We start from the raw sequence: 20,956 nt of genomic DNA, 5'->3' as shown, positions 1-20,956 counted from the left end.
CTGGGTGCATTTAGGATAAAGCTGATATTGCCCCACCCTAGTTATACTCTGTCCCCTTCTCAAAAAATTTTGGGTGCTTCCAGACTGGTGTTTATTGTGGGATCAGTGTGTTGCCTGCATGTGTGGTTTTGTGTGCTTTGTGGCATCCACATGATCCTGCGAGTATTAAATTCACATCAAAATGCCACACCATATCCCCCTCCCTCCACTTTCCCCTTTCTGTAGAAAATCCAGAAAGTTATGAAACAATATTGTCAAAGACCCATTTGCAACATTAAGCCCCCAAGTGGAAAACCCCATAGCAATTGTGCTAGCATTCACCCTTTGTGATTCTCACAGACATTCATTCAACATGATAACATTTCCAAACAGTTTCCCTGAGTAGACCACCAATCTGTGGTGAAACTCAGCCTAAAATGTTTCATCAATCCAAAACAAAAAATAGTGCTGAGATCCTGCTCACATATAAAACTGTTGACTATTTTCAGTATTTCCTTTTATCTGCTTCATGCTTGAGTCCTCTCATTCTGACACACCAGATGTAAATTTAAAGACTACAATGTAATATGCTCCCCCTAGAACTATTGCCTGCTAAAAATTAGCAGATATTTTATCTTAGGACCTCATAGAAAGCCTCATTTATGAAAACATATGTAAACATAACTTACCGAATGTTTCTAAGGTATTCTGCAATGTATGGAAGTCAACAGTTTGTGTTCTTTCTTCTATACTGTACTAAGAAGTACTAAAAGGAAACTCTTCAACTTGATACCAGATTAAGTTACATGAACATTTGGTGAAGGGGAGGAAAAGATTGCTTTGTTGCTGGCAGAGAGAATGCCTTGGTCCAAATAGCTGAGAGAACCCAGTGCCTAAAACTCCATCTCCTTGTGACCAATCACAACAGAGGAAGATACAATACATTTGCATTAATTGCATTGTACAATGTGGCTCAAACAACTGACTGATTTAAAGTACATGTGTCTGGTATGAGAAAGAAATAATGAACAAACCATTTTTTTGGGGGGGGAGCTATGTTGCTATACTGTATAAGGAAACCATCAGAAATCAGGAAAGAGCCCAACTTGTCAGGGATCTAAATCAGAATGTAATGGTTCAACACAGACTACAAGACTGCAAGATCTATATTCAAAATGCAACAGGCAGTCAAATTTTGTTAGCCAACAAGGTACAGTTCGAGAGTAAGCTCTAGTCATTATTCATTTAAAATTTTTATTTAAATGGTTTTAGACTTTCTTAAGCATAAGCTTCACAAAATTATTTATAATACATCACAGTACAATTTTAAAACCTAATACAGTGGTACCTCAGGTTACATATGCTTCAGGTTACATACGCTTCAGGTTACAGACTCCGCTAACCCAAAAATAGTGCTTCAGGTTAAGAACTTTGCTTCAGGATGAGAACAGAAATCATGCTCCGGCAGCGTGGCAGCAGCAGGAGGCCCCATTAGCTGAAGTGGTGCTTCAGGTTAAGAACAGTTTCAGCTTAAGAACAGACCTCCAGAACGAATTAAGTACTTAACCCGAGGTACCACTGTAATAGTATAAAGCATATAATATTAATTTAAAAAACAAAATCTTACTAAAGATACTTGATTTATTACTCTAAAATATGATTGTTTAGAAACATTTCAGGAGTCAGGTTCTTTTCGGTGCTAGAAGCATTTCTGAAATTTTTTGTGCTCCTTCACAATAACATTTTCTTTGTCATCCTAAATTTCCTGACCAGAGCAAACTTGCCGCTCCCAGTTTGGCGGTTGTTTATGTCTCCAGAATTAGATCTTAGTGAACGACTAAAATTCTATTAATCATTTCAAAGACATATTGCAGTTTGATGTTTCACAAGGTTTACAAGACAAAAATCTTTTTAAATATATTCTTCTGACATATTCACATCACTCATGTATCGTCTGCAACCCATATACGCTAAAGAGACTAGCAACCTGAAGTGATTAACTCTGTGAATGACAGAGTGGCCAGAAAGATATCTTATGTTAGAGTCCTGAGGGGAGTCCATCTGTTTTTGATGTGCAAATGTACTGCAAATATATACATTTAGACTGTTGTTTCTCCACACAAGTGCAGATGTTTCAAGAAACAAGGGCAGAAATAAGAAACCACTGAGCGTCCATGGATTTACAAATCGCAGACTGGCTATGTTTACTAGCACCCTGTGCATACTCAGAGGTACTCATTGCTGTACACGTAATCCACAGCTGAGTCCTTGCAACGAGAACCGATTAGCCGTTTTAGGCGGAAAACCCAGATTACATTACAGAGATTGCTAACGTGTAAATTATCTAAAACTGTAGGTGCAAACGGCGAGTAACATCAACCTGCCTCAGACGGGTATAACGACAACTATGACAAGCATCACCAACATTTTATGTGCACAAAGGAGCCACGGTTAAGTACCAAAAATGTAAAATTAAAAATGAATCTCAGCCCAGCCACACAGGGAAAAAGAGAAGAAAGAAAAGCCAGCAGCTGTGAGTAATTCTAAATGCAGATGGTGCATCTACTTCCGCCCTGCTTTCCTCTCCTTTTTAGCAAGTCCGCCGCACGAAACAGGCTTCACCTTCCTCTCCTTTGCAAAGAGAGCGGATGACGCAAACGCCGCCTTTACAGGAACTACGTCTCCCACAATCCTAAGCGGCACAACGAGCCGCAAGTGGACCTTGGTCTAGGGCAGCGGGGGCGTTAGGAGGGGAAGGCCGTTCGTTAAAGGGCACAATGATAAATACATAAAACGCAGCAGGCGCGAGAGAGGTGGCTGGATGGAAGGGCAAAGAGAAGGTGAAGTGGGCGGAAGTGGGGCAGGGGCAAGGAAGGCGAGTGGAGGGCTTGGCAGGACGGATGGGTAGCTTGGGCTGCTGGTGACATCCAGGCTCCTGTTATTTCACTCTGTCCAAGGGGGGAAAAGGGGGAAATAATATTTTAATGCAACCTACGTTTAAAAAACAATTATTTTATTTATTGTATATCATTTTTGTTTGTTTTTAAACAAGAATATAGAACAGAAGCAGTCATACAGATGTAAACGAATTTACAAAGTCTGTCAAAAAAGGGGGACTAAATATATATTTAAAGAATAGTTATAGTTTTAACCTTGGAATGTTATTATGAGTTATGATGATGAGAGAGAGAGCAGCTGTTACCTTTGCAAAAGGCTGGGTGGGGAAGTGGAATATATATATACAGCAAATGTATCAGCCCTATTTAAAAACAATTTTGAGCTGCGGGAAAGGCTTAACTAGCATTTTCTGACATGGTTGTGCATGTCTCCTTCATGCTTGAAGAATTATCCTGTATCTGCTTAAGATTAAGCCCCACTGAACTGCGGAGGCCCTGTCCACCCTTTTCCATCTCCGCCAAGCTAAGCAGTTGGCTCCTTACCTCTCTCGCCCTGACCTAGCCACTGTGATCCACGCGACGGTCACCTCCAGACTGGATTATTGTAACTCGCTCTACGTGGGGCTGCCCTTGAGACTGACCCAGAAACTCCAGCGGGTGCAGAATGCGGCAGCGAGACTCCTTATGGGGTCTTCGCTGCGAGACCACATTCACCCGGTGCTATACCAGCTGCACTGGCTCCCGGTGGAGTACAGGATCAGGTTTAAGGTGCTGGTTTTAACCTTTAAAGCCCTATACGGCCTAGGACCCGGTTAAACTATAACAAGGTTATAGTTTTAACCTTGGAATGTTATTATGAGTTATGATGATGAGAGAGAGAGCAGCTGTTACCTTTGCAAAAGGCTGGGTGGGGAAGTGGAATATATATATACAGCAAATGTATCAGCCCTATTTAAAAACAATTTTGAGCTGCGGGAAAGGCTTAACTAGCATTTTCTGACATGGTTGTGCATGTCTCCTTCATGCTTGAAGAATTATCCTGTATCTGCTTAAGATTAAGCCCCACTGAACTGCGGAGGCCCTGTCCACCCTTTTCCATCTCCGCCAAGCTAAGCAGTTGGCTCCTTACCTCTCTCGCCCTGACCTAGCCACTGTGATCCACGCGACGGTCACCTCCAGACTGGATTATTGTAACTCGCTCTACGTGGGGCTGCCCTTGAGACTGACCCAGAAACTCCAGCGGGTGCAGAATGCGGCAGCGAGACTCCTTATGGGGTCTTCGCTGCGAGACCACATTCACCCGGTGCTATACCAGCTGCACTGGCTCCCGGTGGAGTACAGGATCAGGTTTAAGGTGCTGGTTTTAACCTTTAAAGCCCTATACGGCCTAGGACCCTCGTACCTACGGGACCGCCTCTCCTGGTATGCCCCACAGAGAAACTTATGGTCTTCAAATAAAAACATCTTGAAGGTCCCAGGCCACAGAGAAGTTAGGCTGGCCTCAACTAGAGCCAGGGCTTTTTTGGCTGTGGCTCCGATCTGGTGGAACGCTCTGTCACTAGAGACTAGGGCCCTGCGGGACTTGACATCTTTCCACAGGGCCTGCAAGACAGAGCTGTTCCACCAGGCCTTTGGCCAGGGCACAGCCTGACTCCCTCCCTCGGCAATCTGCGTGGAGCTCTGGCACAATGGTTGCCAGTGGCTTGATTTGAATTAATTTTATAATGAATGATTTTAGAGTGTTGTTTGTGCTGTACTTTTGTACTGTTTTATTGTTGTTAGCCGCCCTGAGCCCGGCTTCGGCTGGGGAGGGCGGGATATAAATAAAAATTATTATTATTATTATTATTATTATTATTATTATTATTATTATTACATTTAAAGCAGTATCATGGCACTTTAAATAGTCATGGCTTCCCCTGGGAGACATAGTTTGCTTAGGGTGTGAGAGGTGTTGGGTGAACCCTGTTCCTCTCACAGACCTCATTTTCTCATGGAACTCTGGGAATTGTAGCTCTGTGATGGGAATAAGGGTCTCCCGACAACTTTCAGCACCCTTAACCCTTAAGCTACAGCTCTCCTGATTATTTGAGGAAAGACATGGCTGTTTAAGGTGGTATCATACTGCTTCAAATGGTACACATGGGGCCGGAGATTGTCCTTAATAAATTTAGAAAATGGCCAGGATGGGTAATACAATGAAAACACTGTTCAATGCATTGGTATAACAAAATATATGTAAGTGCTTTAAGTGATGCACCAGCTACTCATCTTAACTGATAATTTACATTTGATAGCATTTTTGATAGGGATTTTCATTTTTCAACAGTCTAAAAAAGCTGGTGGGAGATTTTAGAGTGTTCAAGACATGCAGAATAACCATGCTTCTGGAAGAATGGAAGGTAACATGCTAGTAGCTTTTTGCTTTCCGATAAAGAACATTTCATAATTGCACATGGAATAACACGTTTCCTGCTGTAATTGCATGAATGGGATTAGGCTGCTTGAAGTGGAATTACCTGTATGTAGCTGACCTGATTACATGTTTGTTTAGTTGATTAAAATCCTGGTAAATTACCAGTTAAATTGAAATTTTGTGATACCTACATGTAGCTAGATTGTACCTTTACAAATTACTAAACAAAAATGAACATTGATTGTTTGGAGGAAAACCCATCTGTAACATTATATATACAGTACAAGTGAGATTTGCAACAAAAAGTTGCTGTGTATCTTTGCATATCCTCGCAGAAGTGTTCCTGTTCAGGTTTCTGCCAGCAAGCTATGTTCCACTCCAAGGTACAGTGGTACCTCGGGTTACATACGCTTCAGGTTACAGACTCTGCTAACCCTTCGGGTTAAGAACTTTGCTTCAGGATGAGAACATAAGAACAGAAATCGTGCTCCGGCGGCGTGGCAGCAGCGGGAGGCCCCATTAGCTAAAGTGGTGCTTCAGGTTAAGAACAGTTTCAGGTTAAGTACGGACCTCCGTAACGAATTAAGTACTTAACCTGAGGTACCACTGTACTGTAAGATGTAAAGAGCTCAAGCAGGGCCTTTTACTATGTTACTTTTTTTTTTTGTAGCTACTGAGCATTGTAGAAATGCATATGCATACAAATAACAATGTGAGTTATGCTAACTCCTCACTGAGCCATTTTTTATGGGGGTGCGCCCTTTTGGGGGGATGGTTTAACTTCCGAAAATCTTGGGGTTCTTTTGAGCGTGCTGCTTCTTTCCTCTTGTTTCTCAGTGATCCTGTTTTGGCTCGGTTTCTTTCATCACTCACAACTTGAGTTCATTATGAGTGATTCCTCTTACACTAATACACAGCAGGCCAATCAGCATAGCTTCAAAAATGTTCAAATTCCATTGCTACCGTGGAAGTTTCAAACATGGTTATAAGATGTAATACACAAAGCACAAAGGCTTGCAAAAACAATCCTATGCATATTTACTCAGACTTAAACCGTACTAAACTTAATGGAGCTTGCTGCTTAAGATTGCAGCCTGGGCTCCAAAATAAGTGCATGTATTTGTATGTCTTAATTAACTTCTCTTTTCTAATATTATCTCACAGAAAAGAGCTCAGTTCCATCTGAACTTGTTCAGATTTGCAGTTAGATGGTTTATACAAAAGCTGCATTGAAGAGCTCTGAAGTGGCACTGTATGATGATGCTGAGAAAAATACAGTGTCGTGTCTGGATGTGCTCAGCATTGGTTCCAAAGAAAGACAAACCATTTCTACATCATTTTATCTATCACCATAGACTGCTGTCAGATCTCAGACCTAAAAACATCAAAGACTCTTACAGGCTGCTTAACCTTCAGGAAGGCTGTTCACTGGATGATGTCAGAAATTCCTTTCGAGACCTTGCTAAGCAATATCACCCAGACAGTGGATCTGCTATAGCAGATTCTGCAACTTTTGTGCAAATAGAAGAAGCATATAGAGTTGTGCTTAACTATATGACCAAGAAAATGAAATCAAGTGAAAACAATGAGGAGGATGAGGAAGATAAATTCAAATCTAAAACACCACAACACAGACAGTATTTAAGTTTTGAGGGTGTAGGTTTTGGAACTCCAAGTCAGAGAGAGAGACAGTATATGCAATTTAGAGTTGATCGGGCTTCTGAACAGGTCATGGAATACCGAAAGCAGAAAATGGAGCGTGAACTAATAATGAGTGAGGCTATGTTAGCTAAAGATGTAAGGCAAAGTAAGAAGGCAAAAATCACTCAAGCGATCGAACGGTTGGTTGAAGACCTCATTCAAGAATCTATGGCAAAAGGGGACTTTGAGAACCTTAGTGGTAAAGGAAAGCCATTGCAAAAATTTTCAGACTGCCCACATATTGATCCTATGACTCACAACCTGAACCGTATTCTGATAGACAACGGATACCAACCAGAGTGGATTCTCATACAGAAAGAAATACGGGAAACAATTGAAAAACTGAGAAAGGATATGATTGCTTCTAGGAATAAACTGGGTGAGCCAATGACACCACAAAAAGAGAAACAATGGAAGGAATCTTGTGAACAGTTTACTGAAAGAATCCAGACACTAAACAAAAGAATTAATGATTTCAACTTGGTTGTTCCTATTCTTAGCAGGCAGATGGTACATTTTAATGCTGGCAAAGAAATTTCACGTGCACAGGAGAGCTGCAAAAGCCAGATGAAAAGGAATTCTGAAAAGGAGACAAAGAAAACAGAAAATGAAAGTAGCAGATCATCTGACATTAAAGCCAGTTTTTTTAAATGGATGAATCTTATTTTGAAATAAGATTACGCTGATAGCCATGTGGTTTAGCTACTAAATGTACACTAAGATTCATATTACTTCCAGAAGACAATACATTTTTCTGTTTACTGTCTTAACAGTGTTGTAGAAGTGTAGGAACAAATAAACACATTTATACCTGCCAGCATTGTTTTGGTTGGCATTCCTTTATTTTTGGGTATGTTGAATTAAATTTTAGAAAAATAAAATGTTAGATTACATTTGCAAATTAGGACATTTAAAAATGGAAGGGAAAACAGACAAGTTTTTGTTCTTGAAGCAAAAGGCAAAAAAATGATATTCCTTCTCCACTCAATTTTGTGACTTGTAAGTGAAGGCAGTTGAGAACATAATGAATTTGCAAATTCTGTCTGACACAGCTGTTGCATATTATTTCATGGTTCCTGCTGTTGTTCCACATTTGTTGCTTTTAGCTGCAAGGTGAGAAAAAGTGAAAACTTGGCCTCAGTATTTTAAAAATGTATGTTTCTGGATTTCTCCAATGATGACAATATTGCTTTCTTTTCGTGCTTTTAGTGCAGTTAATAAATATGACCAGTTAATTTCAATGGGTTTGCTTTGAGTAAAGCTTATCTGAATACCACCCATCCTAGCCCAGGCAGGGTGGAGTTCCATTGTACTGGGTCCAGAACACTAAGTGTACTAAATGTTTACATGTAGTTTGGCTAGCCTGGGTAGTAAAATATTATTATAATAAAATCATATTTAATAGGAGCTGATGGTTATGATATCAGATCTACTTGTATGCTTTAGTAACCAGCACACCTCAAAATACGAATAAGATGTCTATGGCAGCTATGCTTAACCAGCCCGGAGGAAAGTGTGAACAAAGGTGAATAAAAAATCAGTGCATATGACAACTGGGAAGGCAGGGCATACATCCTCCAGGGAAAATAGCCATAGCAACTAACAAAACAACCAGTTCAACAGCTGAGTAACAATTATAAGGTTATTGTGTAAAACACTGTGTGGCAAAGCACTATGAAGGATCTTAGCAGCCTTTCCCAACCTGGTGCTCTCCAAAAGTTTTGGGTTATCATTCCCATCACCCCCTGCCATTGGCTATGCTGGCTGTTACTGATGGGAGATACAGTCCAAAACAGTGGGAGGATATTGGCTTGAGGAAGGCTCTGACGTTTAGATCTGATATGGTAATAATAATAATTTATTATTTATACCCCGCCCATCTGGCTGGGTTTCCCCTGCCACTCTGGGCGACTCCCAACAGAATATTAAAAAATAAAACATCAGACATTAAAAACTTCCCTAATCAGGGTTGCCTGTTTAGTAAACTTGTGGCTCTTCACATGTGTGTGTATGTATGTCTTCATTAAATGCCTAGCCAACCCTTCTTCCCAAAGGAGACCATGACAGCAAAAAACAAATCAGCAGAGCAGTATAATTAAAAGAATAAGGTAGTAGAGGCAAAGTGTAAAAACATCTAAGAACAAGATGCTGCTGGTCCCATCAGCCCCAGCCAGCATGGCAAAAGGTCAAGGCTAAGGGGAGTTGGAAGTCCAAAACTGTATGGAGGGGCACAGGTTCTCCAGCTCTAGTTTAGAGGGAATAAAAAATTATTAGCACACACTCTGTCAATATCATTTGAAGTCTGCAGAAAAGAAGCAGTATCAATGGAAATGAATATGGGAAACGTGTTTTAACTACACTCATTTTGAAGACCTCAATAGGCCGTGTAGTCCACGTCCACCACATATAGCTAGGAGTCTGCCCGCCTTACAGCTCCTTGCCAAGGGCGCAAGGGAGCCTAGGTAGGCCTCTGCCTCCCCCCCCCCGCCAAAAAAAATCTTGTGGCAGCGAGTTCCACTGTTTAACTTCGCCCTGTGCTAAGCAGCACTTTTCTTTTCTCTCCCTTATTTTCCAACGTTCAGTTTTACTGAATGACACCGGGTTCAAAAACTACGAGGGGATAAAAAAGTCGACGAGGTTGCGTGCGCTGAGGCCTTGGGCGAGCCTATACCGCGAGCTCCCTCTGCACCGCGCCCTGATCCTGGAGGCGGCGAAACCGCTCCGGCGACGGCAGCCACCTGCCCTCCTCGCCCTCGCGGGAGGAGTTCTTTTGCTAACAGCTCGCGAGGAGGACGGAGGCGGGATCTGAGCGAGGGCGACAGCGCTCGAGAGCCTATCGCGAGCCCCCCTTGCCAACCGGCAAGCCTCGCGCGGCGTTGGGCGGCCCAATCAGAGCGCTCCCTGCCGAGCGTTGTGACGGAGGAGCTCCGGAGGTGGATTGGCTGAACTCCCCACGACTTCTCCCCACGCCTCCGGCCGGCAGAGCAAGCCGGGTGACGGCCGCGGATGGAGCGGAGCGGGGGGTCTTCCAGGTGAGGGGGTCTCGCGCGGCGGTTGCGGCTCTTTTCCCCCACCCCTTTTTTCTGAGGGGATAACGAGACGCCTGGGCGAATATTTCCTCTCCCCCCTCCCTCACACCTCCGTAATTCAAAACAAGCCCCTTGTGAAGGTGGCTCTTCCTCGGCCTGGAGAGAGACCGGCCCCGTCACGCCTTTTAGGGGCACGGCCCCTCCTTCTTTGCGGCCTCTCTTCTCCGAGGGCCGCTCCCTCACTTTTTTCGTTTCTGGAGGGACGTTATTCCCCCCCCATAGCTACCCGGGGGGGGGGGCGTGGGGGGGCGGCAGGGAGCCTGGCGCTCGGCTGCTTGGTCGATTGACCTTCCTTAATGTCAAGAGGAAGGAAGGGGAAAGGGAAGGAGGCCGAAAAGTTTCTTGCCTCCTTGCCACACTTTGAGGGAAGCATAAATATCTAAAGAGGGGGGCGGGTTGGGTTAAATTCATCAGGTCTGGAGTCTGAAATTACTTCACTACACCACTGAGTCTATTATCCACCAAGAACAGAGGCATCTAATTGTATATTTCCTCCCCCCCCACCCCCTGCAAAGCGGGGTTTACACTCCCCTTTTACTTTCGCTCGCCAAGCTTCTTGCATGCATGGATGCATTTCTGGCTTCGTCTGCTCGCACGTTTGCATATGTGACCCCCCCCTTTTTTTTTTAGTTTAAAGTAGTTCGTGGGAATAGCTGGGGATGCGATCTCCGCTCATAGGTGTGCATCCACAGAGCTTTCAACTAAATTACAGACGCGATTACCTTGCGCATTATCTTTGAATCTCCTGAAACCGGTTCCACTTGTGGGACCATGCCCTGAGACGGTGACGAAAGCTTTTCTGGGTTCTTACGAGTGGCAAAAATCATCAACTGAATGAAGCCTTACTAGCATGTACTGGAATTTCTTTAAAACTCTCCCCGCCCCGTCTCCCTTTTAAATATTTCAAACCAGTGTTTGAAATGCAGGGATTTAAACAGCGGTGCTATGAGGATTCACTGATGGACCATGTTTTGTGTGGATGGGTTGGTTGTCAAGTTGCTGTTTGGGGCAATGTAACACAAGCAGCAAAGAGAGCTTTGCTTATTTGCTAGATGTTGGGGGTTGACTGGGCTGAGTTCTAAAGGAAGGCAGTCACCATCAGCGCTTTTGGAATAATTTAAAGGTTCACTTTAAACTTCTTAAATTCGCCTTGCAAGTTTGTGTTTTTAAAGCAGCCAAAAGCGGTGGAAGTAAAAGTTAGCAGGTGTACAGCTTAACTAATGATTCACACATGCATATATATCATTAAAGCACTTCTTTATGACTTGCAATGGAATATGTGAACTGTTTTTATTGAAAATTGTTGATTTATTATTATTACTATTATTATTAATTTCATTTCTATACTGCTTTTTTTAAAAAAAATCTCAAAGCAGTTTACAGAATATTAAAACATCAATAAAACAATTTGAAGAAAGTCAAATATGGAATATACAGTCAAAACAACATTTAAGCACTTCAATCTAATTGATTTCAATGAGGTTATTTTTAAAGCATCTTTATATGGTTAATTCCCATGCCCCATTTGAATTAAATGAAATTTGCAGCCCAGTCCTGCAAGTTGTTTATTCAGAAAATGGGTCCCTAAAAGTTCAGTAGAAACATGCATAGGATTGTAACCTTGAAATGCATACCTTTGGCTGCATAATGCCTTTTGTTTGCAATTTCTGATCTTCAGTGGCTGTCTTCCATCATCAGTTGATGATCTAATTGCTGAATGATTGATATGTATTGTAAGCCTGTTTTAAGTGAGTTTTTGAGAAAGGCTTACTGGATACATTGATTAGAGATGGATGGATGGTGAGAGTCATCTTCATTCTGAGATGCTGACCACAAGTATATTCACATTCTACTATTTTTACTAAAGTGCCTGTGGAGGGAAATCTGGAGAGCTATTCCATAGAATTTGGCTATGTTGTCTAATTGGCTTTTGCTCTGTAAGTATACATTTTGCTCTATAAGTCTGTGTAATTATCCTTGCCATGTTTTCAACACTCTTTGGTAGCCTAACTCAGGATGTCTAGAGTAGGTTTTAGTGTTTCAGTTAATGGAGATTGTGGGGATGTGTTTTTCATTCTTGATAAATACATTCTTGATAAATGAGTATAGCACCAAGATTGGAGTGGAGGCCTAGGATAATGCATGTAGCACAAAGGTTGGAGTGGAGTGCCATATTTGCTGTGGCTTACCTCTTCGCTCCTGGTGTTTGTTATAACATTGTTATGGACTATGAGGATCAGTCTTTGAGACTTTGCTTTGTGGGTGATGCTGTCTCAAGCCTATAGTTTGGGTTTGATGATCTTCTGATTCTTTCTTGTACTGTAATTACAACCTCTCAATGTGTTACAAGGCATGTGGAGTTGGGCATTATCTTCATAGAAGGCAGAAACCAACAATATAGGAGTCTGCTTTGAATCCTGTGTTAGCTGAAATCCCTCAGTGAGAAATATTTATCGAATGGCTTGGGATACCCCTGATCGGTACAGGAGTAATTTGAATTTGAATACTGATAGGCTTGAGCTGTGGTATTCTAAGAAAGCATGGGACTGTTCTGCCCCGCCCTAGTTTGTGCTGCATTAGACAAAAATTGGGGGGTTGTGGTGACTAATACACAATAAGTGCTTCTTGTTTTTCAAAGGCATTTTCATTTCCTAGTTTTGCATCCTTTTAGACCAGTGAACACATTTTAGGCCTGTCATATAAACCTCTTTTCATTTTGTCTGCCTCTTTCCAGAAGCATGCTTTTTTTTTTGAGGGTATACATGTTGCACCACACATAATCCTATAAGAAGAGGGAATGCCATTTTTATTTAAAAATGGAGGGGGCTTTTTAAGTTTAAAAAGGTGTTCCTCCTTATTTTGTTTGCTTTTTTAAATATTAGCATGCTTAGATGGCAAGCATCAACTTTTAATAGATCGATTAAATGCCTAATACTTATGAATAATTTACAATTGAAAAAAGAGCAGAGAAATTAAGATTGCTTGCTGAGGACTTAGCTAGAGTACAGGTTTCCACTGCCTTTTTGATTCTGTATAACACTGAATCTCTTATATTGCAGTCCTTTGCATGTTTACTTATCAGTTAGCCCCACTATGTTCTGTGGAGCTCCCGGGTAAATGTGCACTAAGATTTTTTTTTTTTTTAGTGAAGTGCTGCAACACTTGATATAGCTGTGGAATACAACAGTTCAGCCTTAAGTATCTCTTTATTGTCCTACTTTTATGTGTTGGGTGGTGTACTCTATCAACTCATAAGAAAAAGTTGCTGATATATTTTATATTTCTCTCCTGCTCTTCTTCAAAGGAGTTAGAGCTAGTATTAGCTGTGTGAGAGCTGTGAGCCAGGGAGTCCCCAGATGAAATCTCTCCTCTTCTGTGAGCTTGCAAGAAAGCCTTAAGCCACTGTCTCTTAAGTTGCCCCCCTGCCTGCCTCCAGCAATTCTGCCCAACATAAACATAAAACTTTATGTTCCTAAGTTTTTGCTTTTTTCTAAATTCCAAGAAATAGAAGGAACATAAATCTAACCCACAGTTCATTTAGTTTTAGGGTCCTTTTCAGCCTTATCCAGGACAAAGCATGAATGTAGCCCCGCTGATCTTATCTTTTGTAATGGCTACAACTAGACTAAATAAGTAAATAAATAATATACTGATCTTTTGGTTTCTCTCTCCCCCCTCCCTTTTTTTTATTTAGGACTTGGAAGATTCATGAAAATCTAATGTAAATAACACAGGTAAAAGAGACATCCTGAACTTGAGAAATGGCTGGTTTCCTAGACAATTTCCGGTGGCCTGAATGTGAGTGTATTGATTGGAGTGAAAGAAGAAATACAGTTGCTTCTGTGGTAGCTGGGATTCTGGTAAGTCTTAATACAAATGCAATATGCCAACTGGTCTGTTGGGAGTACATCAGATTTGCCAGTGCCTCACTTGATGGCAAAAAAAATTTTTGGTCACATTTACAGGATGTTTGCTCAGTTGCTTTGTTTGTATTGAAAGCCAACTTGTGAGTTCTTGTGCTAAATCACAGGTGGGCATCCCATGAAACCCTCCCAGGTCCAGGAGAGCCTGCTCAGTTTGCTGATAATCCGCCATCAGCTGCGTGGCAGAGAAAAGATTATTGTCCCATGTGGGAGCGACTTTCTTCTGTACACTAGAAACAGGAGGGGCTTTAACATCACCTCTAGCATTCCCAGTGGAACCCAACAATATATGTACCCCTGCTGGTGGCTGGGCAGCAGGGAGAATATGTGTGAGTGGGGACGGGCAGAGGGAGGATCTGAGTGTTGGGCATGTGGATGTTAATGGCCACATTCGCCATCAGGGCTGGCCATGCCTGCCACCAGGCTGCAGTGCTGGATATTTGCCTACCGTTAAGTTCCATTCAACTGAGAGGGATTCTGAAAAAACAAGCTTGGAATTGCACTGTTAGTTGTCTATCTCTTGAACATGTGTTTTGTGTACACCCATTTTGCATGCTAGGCACATACCCCTACCAACACAACTGTGTCTACTTGAGAGGAGCCACAACACTTGCTATGTTGGTTAAGGCAAGGATGTTGCTGTTAGCATTCTTAGCTTGCCAGAAAATGCTCTGAGTGTGGTAGGAATTGCAAAGTGGGGAGCTACTGGTTTTTTTGTCTTAAGAGCTAGCAGCAATTTCTTCCTGCCCATACAACTGGAGTACTGAGAACACAGATTTCTTAGATAAGCATATTTGCATTGATGGCTACTTTGGCTTTATTTCAGGCACACTTTGTAAATGTTTTAGAAGAGGCGGCTGCATTCCTGATTAATGTTTAATTTTTTTCCTCCTCAAGTGATGTCTTCAGTCACTATGAATTTAGATAGTATAAATTATTAATCAAATCAGCTTCTGTTTTCACGTTAATCATTAGCAGAAATATTGAGCATATAAGGGAAAGACATCTCCCCAACCTTATCTATATTCACGAACAAGCATGTTTTAAAATAAACAAATAGGTGTTGGTTGTGCATTCGTATATTGTTTATATGGTAAAGGGAGTATGATTGTGTGCTGTTTTAATATTGCGTTTATTGTACATTGTGGTACGTGTGTTTTAATGGAAAAGCAGTCTTAAAAGTTCAAAAAGCACTACCATTTATTTATTTTTTACCACAGAGGGGCACTATTTTCATGAAGCCGGCTGTTGAATCTTACAGTTAGAAGCCAATACCAAAATACGATGCCCCTTAATAGTTGGCTGGGAGGCCTTACTTACCATTTGAATAAATATGGAATCTGTTTAGTTCTTCACTGTGGCCTCCATATTGAACTCCTCTATGGCAGGTAGATCTGGTAGTATGGTTTATAGTACACGTTCACATGAATACTTTAGTGGTACCTTCTAGTCTTTGTGGCTGGGATGGAAATGAGCCTCTAGCAAAAACATTGCACTTTGGAGGGGGGGTGGGCTAGGAAGTTTCTGTTAATTGGAGTGGGTAGCTGGGACTCAGATGATTACCAAACCAGTGGAGTGAAGGAGAAGAGAAGCAGCAGAGTTATGTGGCTGACCTTTCTGTAGATATTTGCCATGGTTTAATGATCATGTGTTTTACAGTTTTTTACAGGTTGGTGGATAATGATAGATGCGGCAGTAGTTTACCCTAAGCCAGAGCAAATGAACCACGCATTCCATACTTGTGGAGTGTTTTCTACTCTAGCTTTTTTCATGTAAGTACATATAATGATAGGTCCATACAAAAATAGCAGTTGTTCATCTCAAATGGCAAAGCGCACGTACAAAATAATCCCCCCCATCTTTCTTTTCTCTTTTCCTCTTGTGTTCTACTACTATTTCTCATCCTTTAAAATTGTAGAAGTGTGCATGCACAGCTTACTGTTTGTTTTGTGGGATGAGGATAAACAAGGCTTTCTTTCTAAAAACAAAGGTTTCCATGCATACATAAATGTATTTCTCATCTTCTTCAGGGACCCAGTTTCCCCCTATCCCTCCATTTCTTTTCCTACTCAATTTGTTCTCATGCTTGGTATCCACTCCACTAGAATATAGTGACAGCCCTCTTTTACTTTTTGGCACTGTAGTACTGCTCACCAGACACTGTCATTGGTAACAGTCAAAAAGAGATTTAAGGATTGTAGTAGATAAATGACTAAACAAATATGACAACTCTAGTATCTGAGAGAATATGCATATACTGGGCATTTTGGTTTTGTTAACTGATCAGGTTTAGCATCTGGATTCAAAAGGAAGACTGGGAAAGAAAAGAAAATACTTAAAATTGGAGAGGGAGTATTTTGTGGATCCAGAATAGTGGACTTGCTGCCTTTTAGTCTTTTGCACAATTCTTAAAAAAGTAATTTTAGCAGCTGTTTTTTATGTGTTGCAGGATAAACGCAGTATCAAATGCTCAAGTGAGAGGAGACAGCTATGGTGATGGATGTTTAGGAAGAACAGGTGAGGGTACTCCTATTTATGCAGATAAATTCACACTTCAGTCCTCATTTCAAAACTTGGCTGTGCAAGCAGCGAAGAAAACATAACAAAATGTTCTGTCCTGGCACATGTCACAAAAAGCAAGATGTTAGACTGGTGCTGGTGGTGCTGTCAATGGTGCACAGATCTTTTCATGCTCACGTTAAAAAATGTTAGTAATGATTTCTAATACTAACTAGATTTTATAAGAGATTTCAGATTTAACAAATGAGGGGGTGGAATTTATTGGTGAATCCTAGAAGCTCACTTGGTTTATCACTATCTTTTCTTGCCTTCCATGGGACTCTTGTAGTTTTATCCTCTTTGCAAGCATGTTAAGTAGGTTAGGCTGAGAGATGCTCTTAGAGTTATCAACTAAACTTCATGATGGGGCTATAGACCCAAGCCTCCTTTGCTCAAGTCTAAATTTCCCACCCCCACTAAATCACTTTGTATTAGCGTTGCCAATGTTGTTGTTCATACCACCTACCTCATTGAACTTACAGGTCAAAAAGCTTAGACTGAAGCATATTTCCCTGGCAACATATTCCCAGTTGACTTACACCTGGTAGTACATTTATTTTCCTAGAATTTATTATGGATCACTGATTTAGCGGTTGAAGGTAAACTCTCCTTTATGTCATGCTGTGGCATGCTGTGATGATGAATGCAAGTCTTGTGATATTAATTCATTTAAAAGCATTTGTAAACTGCTGAGTATTTTAAAAAATCTCTTAGTATATACAGCAGAAAAAAACAAAATAAAATAGTAGTATACAAGCAAATAAAACATTCAGGGGATTCATGCACGTAAATCAGGCTCCAATCTTATGAGTTGAAGAAAGCTTCAGTGGGATGATGAGGGATGCTGTTTCCCACTGCCCCCTTATTTCTGCGTATTATTACCCTAGCCTAGTGCTTAACTTCATGTGTTCTTGCAGGTGCTCGTGTCTGGCTCTTCATTGGCTTCATGTTGATGTTTGGCTCACTTATTGCTTCTATGTGGATCCTTTTTGGAGCATATGTTACCCACAGTAAGGATGATTTATTTTTAATCAAGGGGAAAGAAATGCACTTGTAAGTGCCTTTGTTTTAAAGGAGAGAGATGCACACATCACATTATTAAATACCTTATTTTATTTTGAAATAAAATTAAATATCTTCTTTCGAAATCAAATCAAGGTATGCGTAGTTCTCTTCTTAAAAACAGTGGTACTTAAAAGTGCTTCACTTTGGCTGGATCATGCCCCTGCTGTTTTGACCAACATTTTCCACTCCACTTGCTGAAGAATCCGAAATGATGTAGGACTCATCCAGCTGCTTTGTTGGCTGCTTATTTTCTGTTAGAAATTTTTAAGGGCAGAATTACTGGATGTAAAAACAATAAAATAAAAGATACAATGTTAAAACAAGAAAGAGATGGTGATAAACACAGTCTAAATAAAAGCAGCAGGTGGCAGTATATTAGAAGTATTGGTAAATGTTAAAAATAGTCTAATGGCTGAATGTCGATGATAAAGTTGGCTTCCTTGTGGATGATTTGGGGTGGATGGGGGGAAGGTTTGTATGAGAGATGTTCCTGGAGGTAAGTGGGGTCTAGGCTGTTAGATCTTTAAGGGAATTGGGTGAAGCTCAGGTGGAAAGGTGCTCTTGAGACTCTTAATGGGTCTGATCAGGGCCTTGATAAGAGTTAAAGTGATTACTTTTCTTGTTCATGGTACTTCCTAGAAACCTGTTTACCTAGCTTTTTCCCTTACTGCTGTGAGTCATGCAGGATCAGGTTCTATACAGAAGAGAGAGATCCTGCTGGCCTAATACTCGTGACTAAAGTTCAGTTGACTTGGTGTACAAATACATTGTTTCATGACAAAATTACCAACACCCTCTATAGATTTTTGAAAAGTCGACACTTTGCACTCCAGGTTGTTGCTGCTTATTCTATATTGTTTTTGCTGCAGCAGTCTTAACATGGCTACAGTATGGAAATATGCACATGTCTGTAAGTCACAGAGTATAAATCGGCTTCTTACAAAGAATCAACGGAGCTTTTTAGGGAACTGCAAGCTCCTTTGTTCCTCTTCTGCTTAACAGCCACAACTCTCAAACACTGCGAAAGAAAAATGTTCTCTGGGTTCCTTTCACCCAGAAAGGCTTCTGCCACCTGCTGGAAGGAAAACAACAGATGTCCTTCCATTATTTACCCACAGACTGTTTTTGACTCTGTGGCAGTGAAAAAAAGGGTGAACTATTAAATTTGGATGGGGACGCGGGTGGCGCTGTGGGTAAAACCTCAGCGCCTAGGGCTTGCCGATCGCATGGTCGGCGGTTCGAATCCCCGCGGTGGGATGAGCTCCCGTCTTTCGGTCCCAGCACCTGCCCACCTAGCAGTTCGAAAGCACACCTAAGTACAAGTAGATAAATAGGTACCGCTTTATAGCGGGAAGGTAAACGGCGTTTCTGTGTGCTGCGCTGGTGCCGGCTTGCCAGAGCAGCTTCGTCACGCTGGCCACGTGACCCGGAAGTGTCTCCGGACAGCGCTGGCCCTCGGCCTCTTAAGTGAGATGGGTGCACAACCCTAGAGTCGGACACGACTGGCCCGTACGGGCAGGGGTACCTTTACCTTTACCTGTTAAATTTGGGCAAAGGGTCAAAGCGTGGAAGCCAGAAAAAAAACAACCCATGTGGTCTCAAGTCCTATCCTGTAGCTGTAAATGTTCAATATGCTAATGTAAATAAGCTGAATGATGGCTATTTATGGAAGTGTGCATACTTAGGACACAATCCAAATATCCCCTTCTTGAGACTTTGCTCCCTCCTCAGTCTTGCAGCATTTCTCCCATAGATCAAGTCTTAATTGTTTGTAGATAGAACTGAATTATCATGATCCATCTCCCCCTTTTAAAAATACTGTTTCATAGCTAAATGAGCACAAGATAAACTTAGTAGTGACAGGTTTTGAAGACTTGTCTCAATACTTACTTACTTATTTGTTGCATTTTTATTTTATAGATATTAATGTCTACCCAGGCTTAGCAGTGTTTTTTCAGAATGCTTTGATATTTTTCAGGTAAGTAATGCCTCCAAAGTCTAATAGTTATAACGATACAGATGTTTTCGGTTTACACAATTTACTCAGACGATAGAAATGGGTATGTGAGGGTTCATTGTGGTGTTCTAAATCTCTGTGAAAAATGATGTTACTAGAAGCCAAGTAATGTTCATTAATCATAATACACAAGTGACAGAGATAAGGCATACTCACAGCTCCACCAGTATAGTAGTGCCAGTTATCATGTCATCTTCTAGAATTTTGATGATTTTGCCATATCATCATTGGAAAGAATGTCTGTCTTACAGATCTAAACTTTTGTTTTCATAGCACCCTTATCTACAAATTTGGAAGAACTGAAGAACTGTGGGCTTAAGAGTACTTTTTTCTTCATCTTGCTTAGCGAGCCTTGAATGTAAATATAATTTACATTTCTGTTTTATATTTTGCCAAATAGATGTTGCATTACACCTTTTGTATGTTTACTTATTTTTGGAAAGTGAACTGATTTAAATATTCTGCTCAAAGTTAGCTATCTTTTCATAGAATGGATAGTAATGTGAATATGTACATACTATGACTATCTGTAAAATATAAAAGTGAATGTTAAACTTTCATTGCACTTGGCAGGTTTTTTCTGCTCTGATATGTGAATAATGTTTTAGGATTAAGGCTCATAGCTTGTTCAAGATCATATACTGTTCTTAAGCACAAATGAGCTGTAGTAGCTTCTTGAAGAGTTGAGATTTTGATTAGGTGATCAGAAAGTGAAGTTAAAGAATATTAATCTGAATGGCATCTCCAAATAGCCATTGATGCATGACCCCCAGTAGAAAAATACGTTATTTGGAAGTGTAGTATACTCTGGCATCATATACTGAAACTTCATCTAGCGCTAACTTCCCAATTACTAAGAATGTTTTACGCCATACTACAAAATGTGTACTGAACAAAGGAGGCATGAAGTATGTATGGAAATTCTATTTAGCAAAAAAACTCACGTGAAAAACCAAAAGATCTTAAGCATTTATTTGGTAGCGCAGCATGCCTTAAAATGGAATGGGCCAATCCTTTCTCAGTGAATGCACTGTGAAAAATATTTAAGACTGACGTATTGTGTTTGACAAGCTGTAGGAGAATTCTAGGTTTGACCTTTTAAGGTGTGTTGTCATAAACCCCCCCATCAAAATGTCTTGTCAGACATTACCAATTTTACCATGAGACTGACTGATATTTCACATGCTTGTGCAATCGATATTCAGAACAAAGGAGCCATCCCAAGTTCAAAGCATCACAGGACTGCTTGTTTTGTTGCTTACTATACAAGGAAAAAAGGGACACGGGTGGCACTGTGGTCTAAACCAGTG

General features: G+C 41.0%; 2 protein-coding genes across 3 annotated transcripts; both read left to right on the top strand.

Annotated features, from left to right (window-relative positions):
- The first annotated feature begins 2,784 nt into the window (after positions 1–2,784).
- DNAJC28 (DnaJ heat shock protein family (Hsp40) member C28) lies at positions 2,785–7,810 on the top strand. Its single transcript, XM_053386617.1, has 3 exons — positions 2,785–2,819; positions 5,206–5,278; positions 6,457–7,810. The coding sequence occupies exon 3, from the start codon at positions 6,547–6,549 to the stop codon at positions 7,666–7,668; it is 1,122 nt and encodes a 373-aa protein (XP_053242592.1). The 5' UTR covers positions 2,785–2,819; positions 5,206–5,278; positions 6,457–6,546; the 3' UTR covers positions 7,669–7,810.
- On the top strand, positions 5,204–20,206 carry TMEM50B (transmembrane protein 50B). Of its 2 annotated transcripts, none has more exons than XM_053386623.1 (7): positions 5,204–5,278; positions 13,777–13,942; positions 15,665–15,777; positions 16,455–16,522; positions 17,482–17,574; positions 19,550–19,607; positions 19,920–20,206. In XM_053386623.1, exons 2-7 carry the CDS (start codon positions 13,844–13,846, stop codon positions 19,963–19,965), a joined length of 477 nt encoding a protein of 158 aa, XP_053242598.1. In that variant the 5' UTR covers positions 5,204–5,278; positions 13,777–13,843; the 3' UTR covers positions 19,966–20,206. The 2 variants fall into 2 exon arrangements, with proteins under 2 accessions (XP_053242598.1, XP_053242597.1); XM_053386622.1 differs by lacking the exon at positions 5,204–5,278 and adding an exon at positions 9,899–10,025.
- Positions 20,207–20,956: the final 750 nt, after the last annotated feature.

Source organism: Podarcis raffonei, chromosome 4 (genome assembly GCF_027172205.1).
Source record: "Podarcis raffonei isolate rPodRaf1 chromosome 4, rPodRaf1.pri, whole genome shotgun sequence".
NCBI classification, from domain to species: domain Eukaryota; kingdom Metazoa; phylum Chordata; class Lepidosauria; order Squamata; family Lacertidae; genus Podarcis; species Podarcis raffonei.
Note: the sequence above shows the minus strand (reverse complement) of the source record. Positions and strands in the feature narration are given on the sequence as shown.

Excerpts from the sequence above, each read along its gene's own strand:
- DNAJC28 (XM_053386617.1), top strand. The coding sequence starts at position 6,547 with ATGATGATGCTGAGAAAAATACAGTGTCGTGTCTGGATGTGCTCAGCA.
- TMEM50B (XM_053386623.1), top strand. The coding sequence starts at position 13,844 with ATGGCTGGTTTCCTAGACAATTTCCGGTGGCCTGAATGTGAGTGTATT. Across the intron at positions 16,523-17,481 it reads TGGATGTTTAGGAAGAACAG|GTGCTCGTGTCTGGCTCTTC; the intron begins GTGAGGGTACTC and ends GTGTTCTTGCAG. Across the intron at positions 19,608-19,919 it reads AATGCTTTGATATTTTTCAG|CACCCTTATCTACAAATTTG; the intron begins GTAAGTAATGCC and ends TTGTTTTCATAG.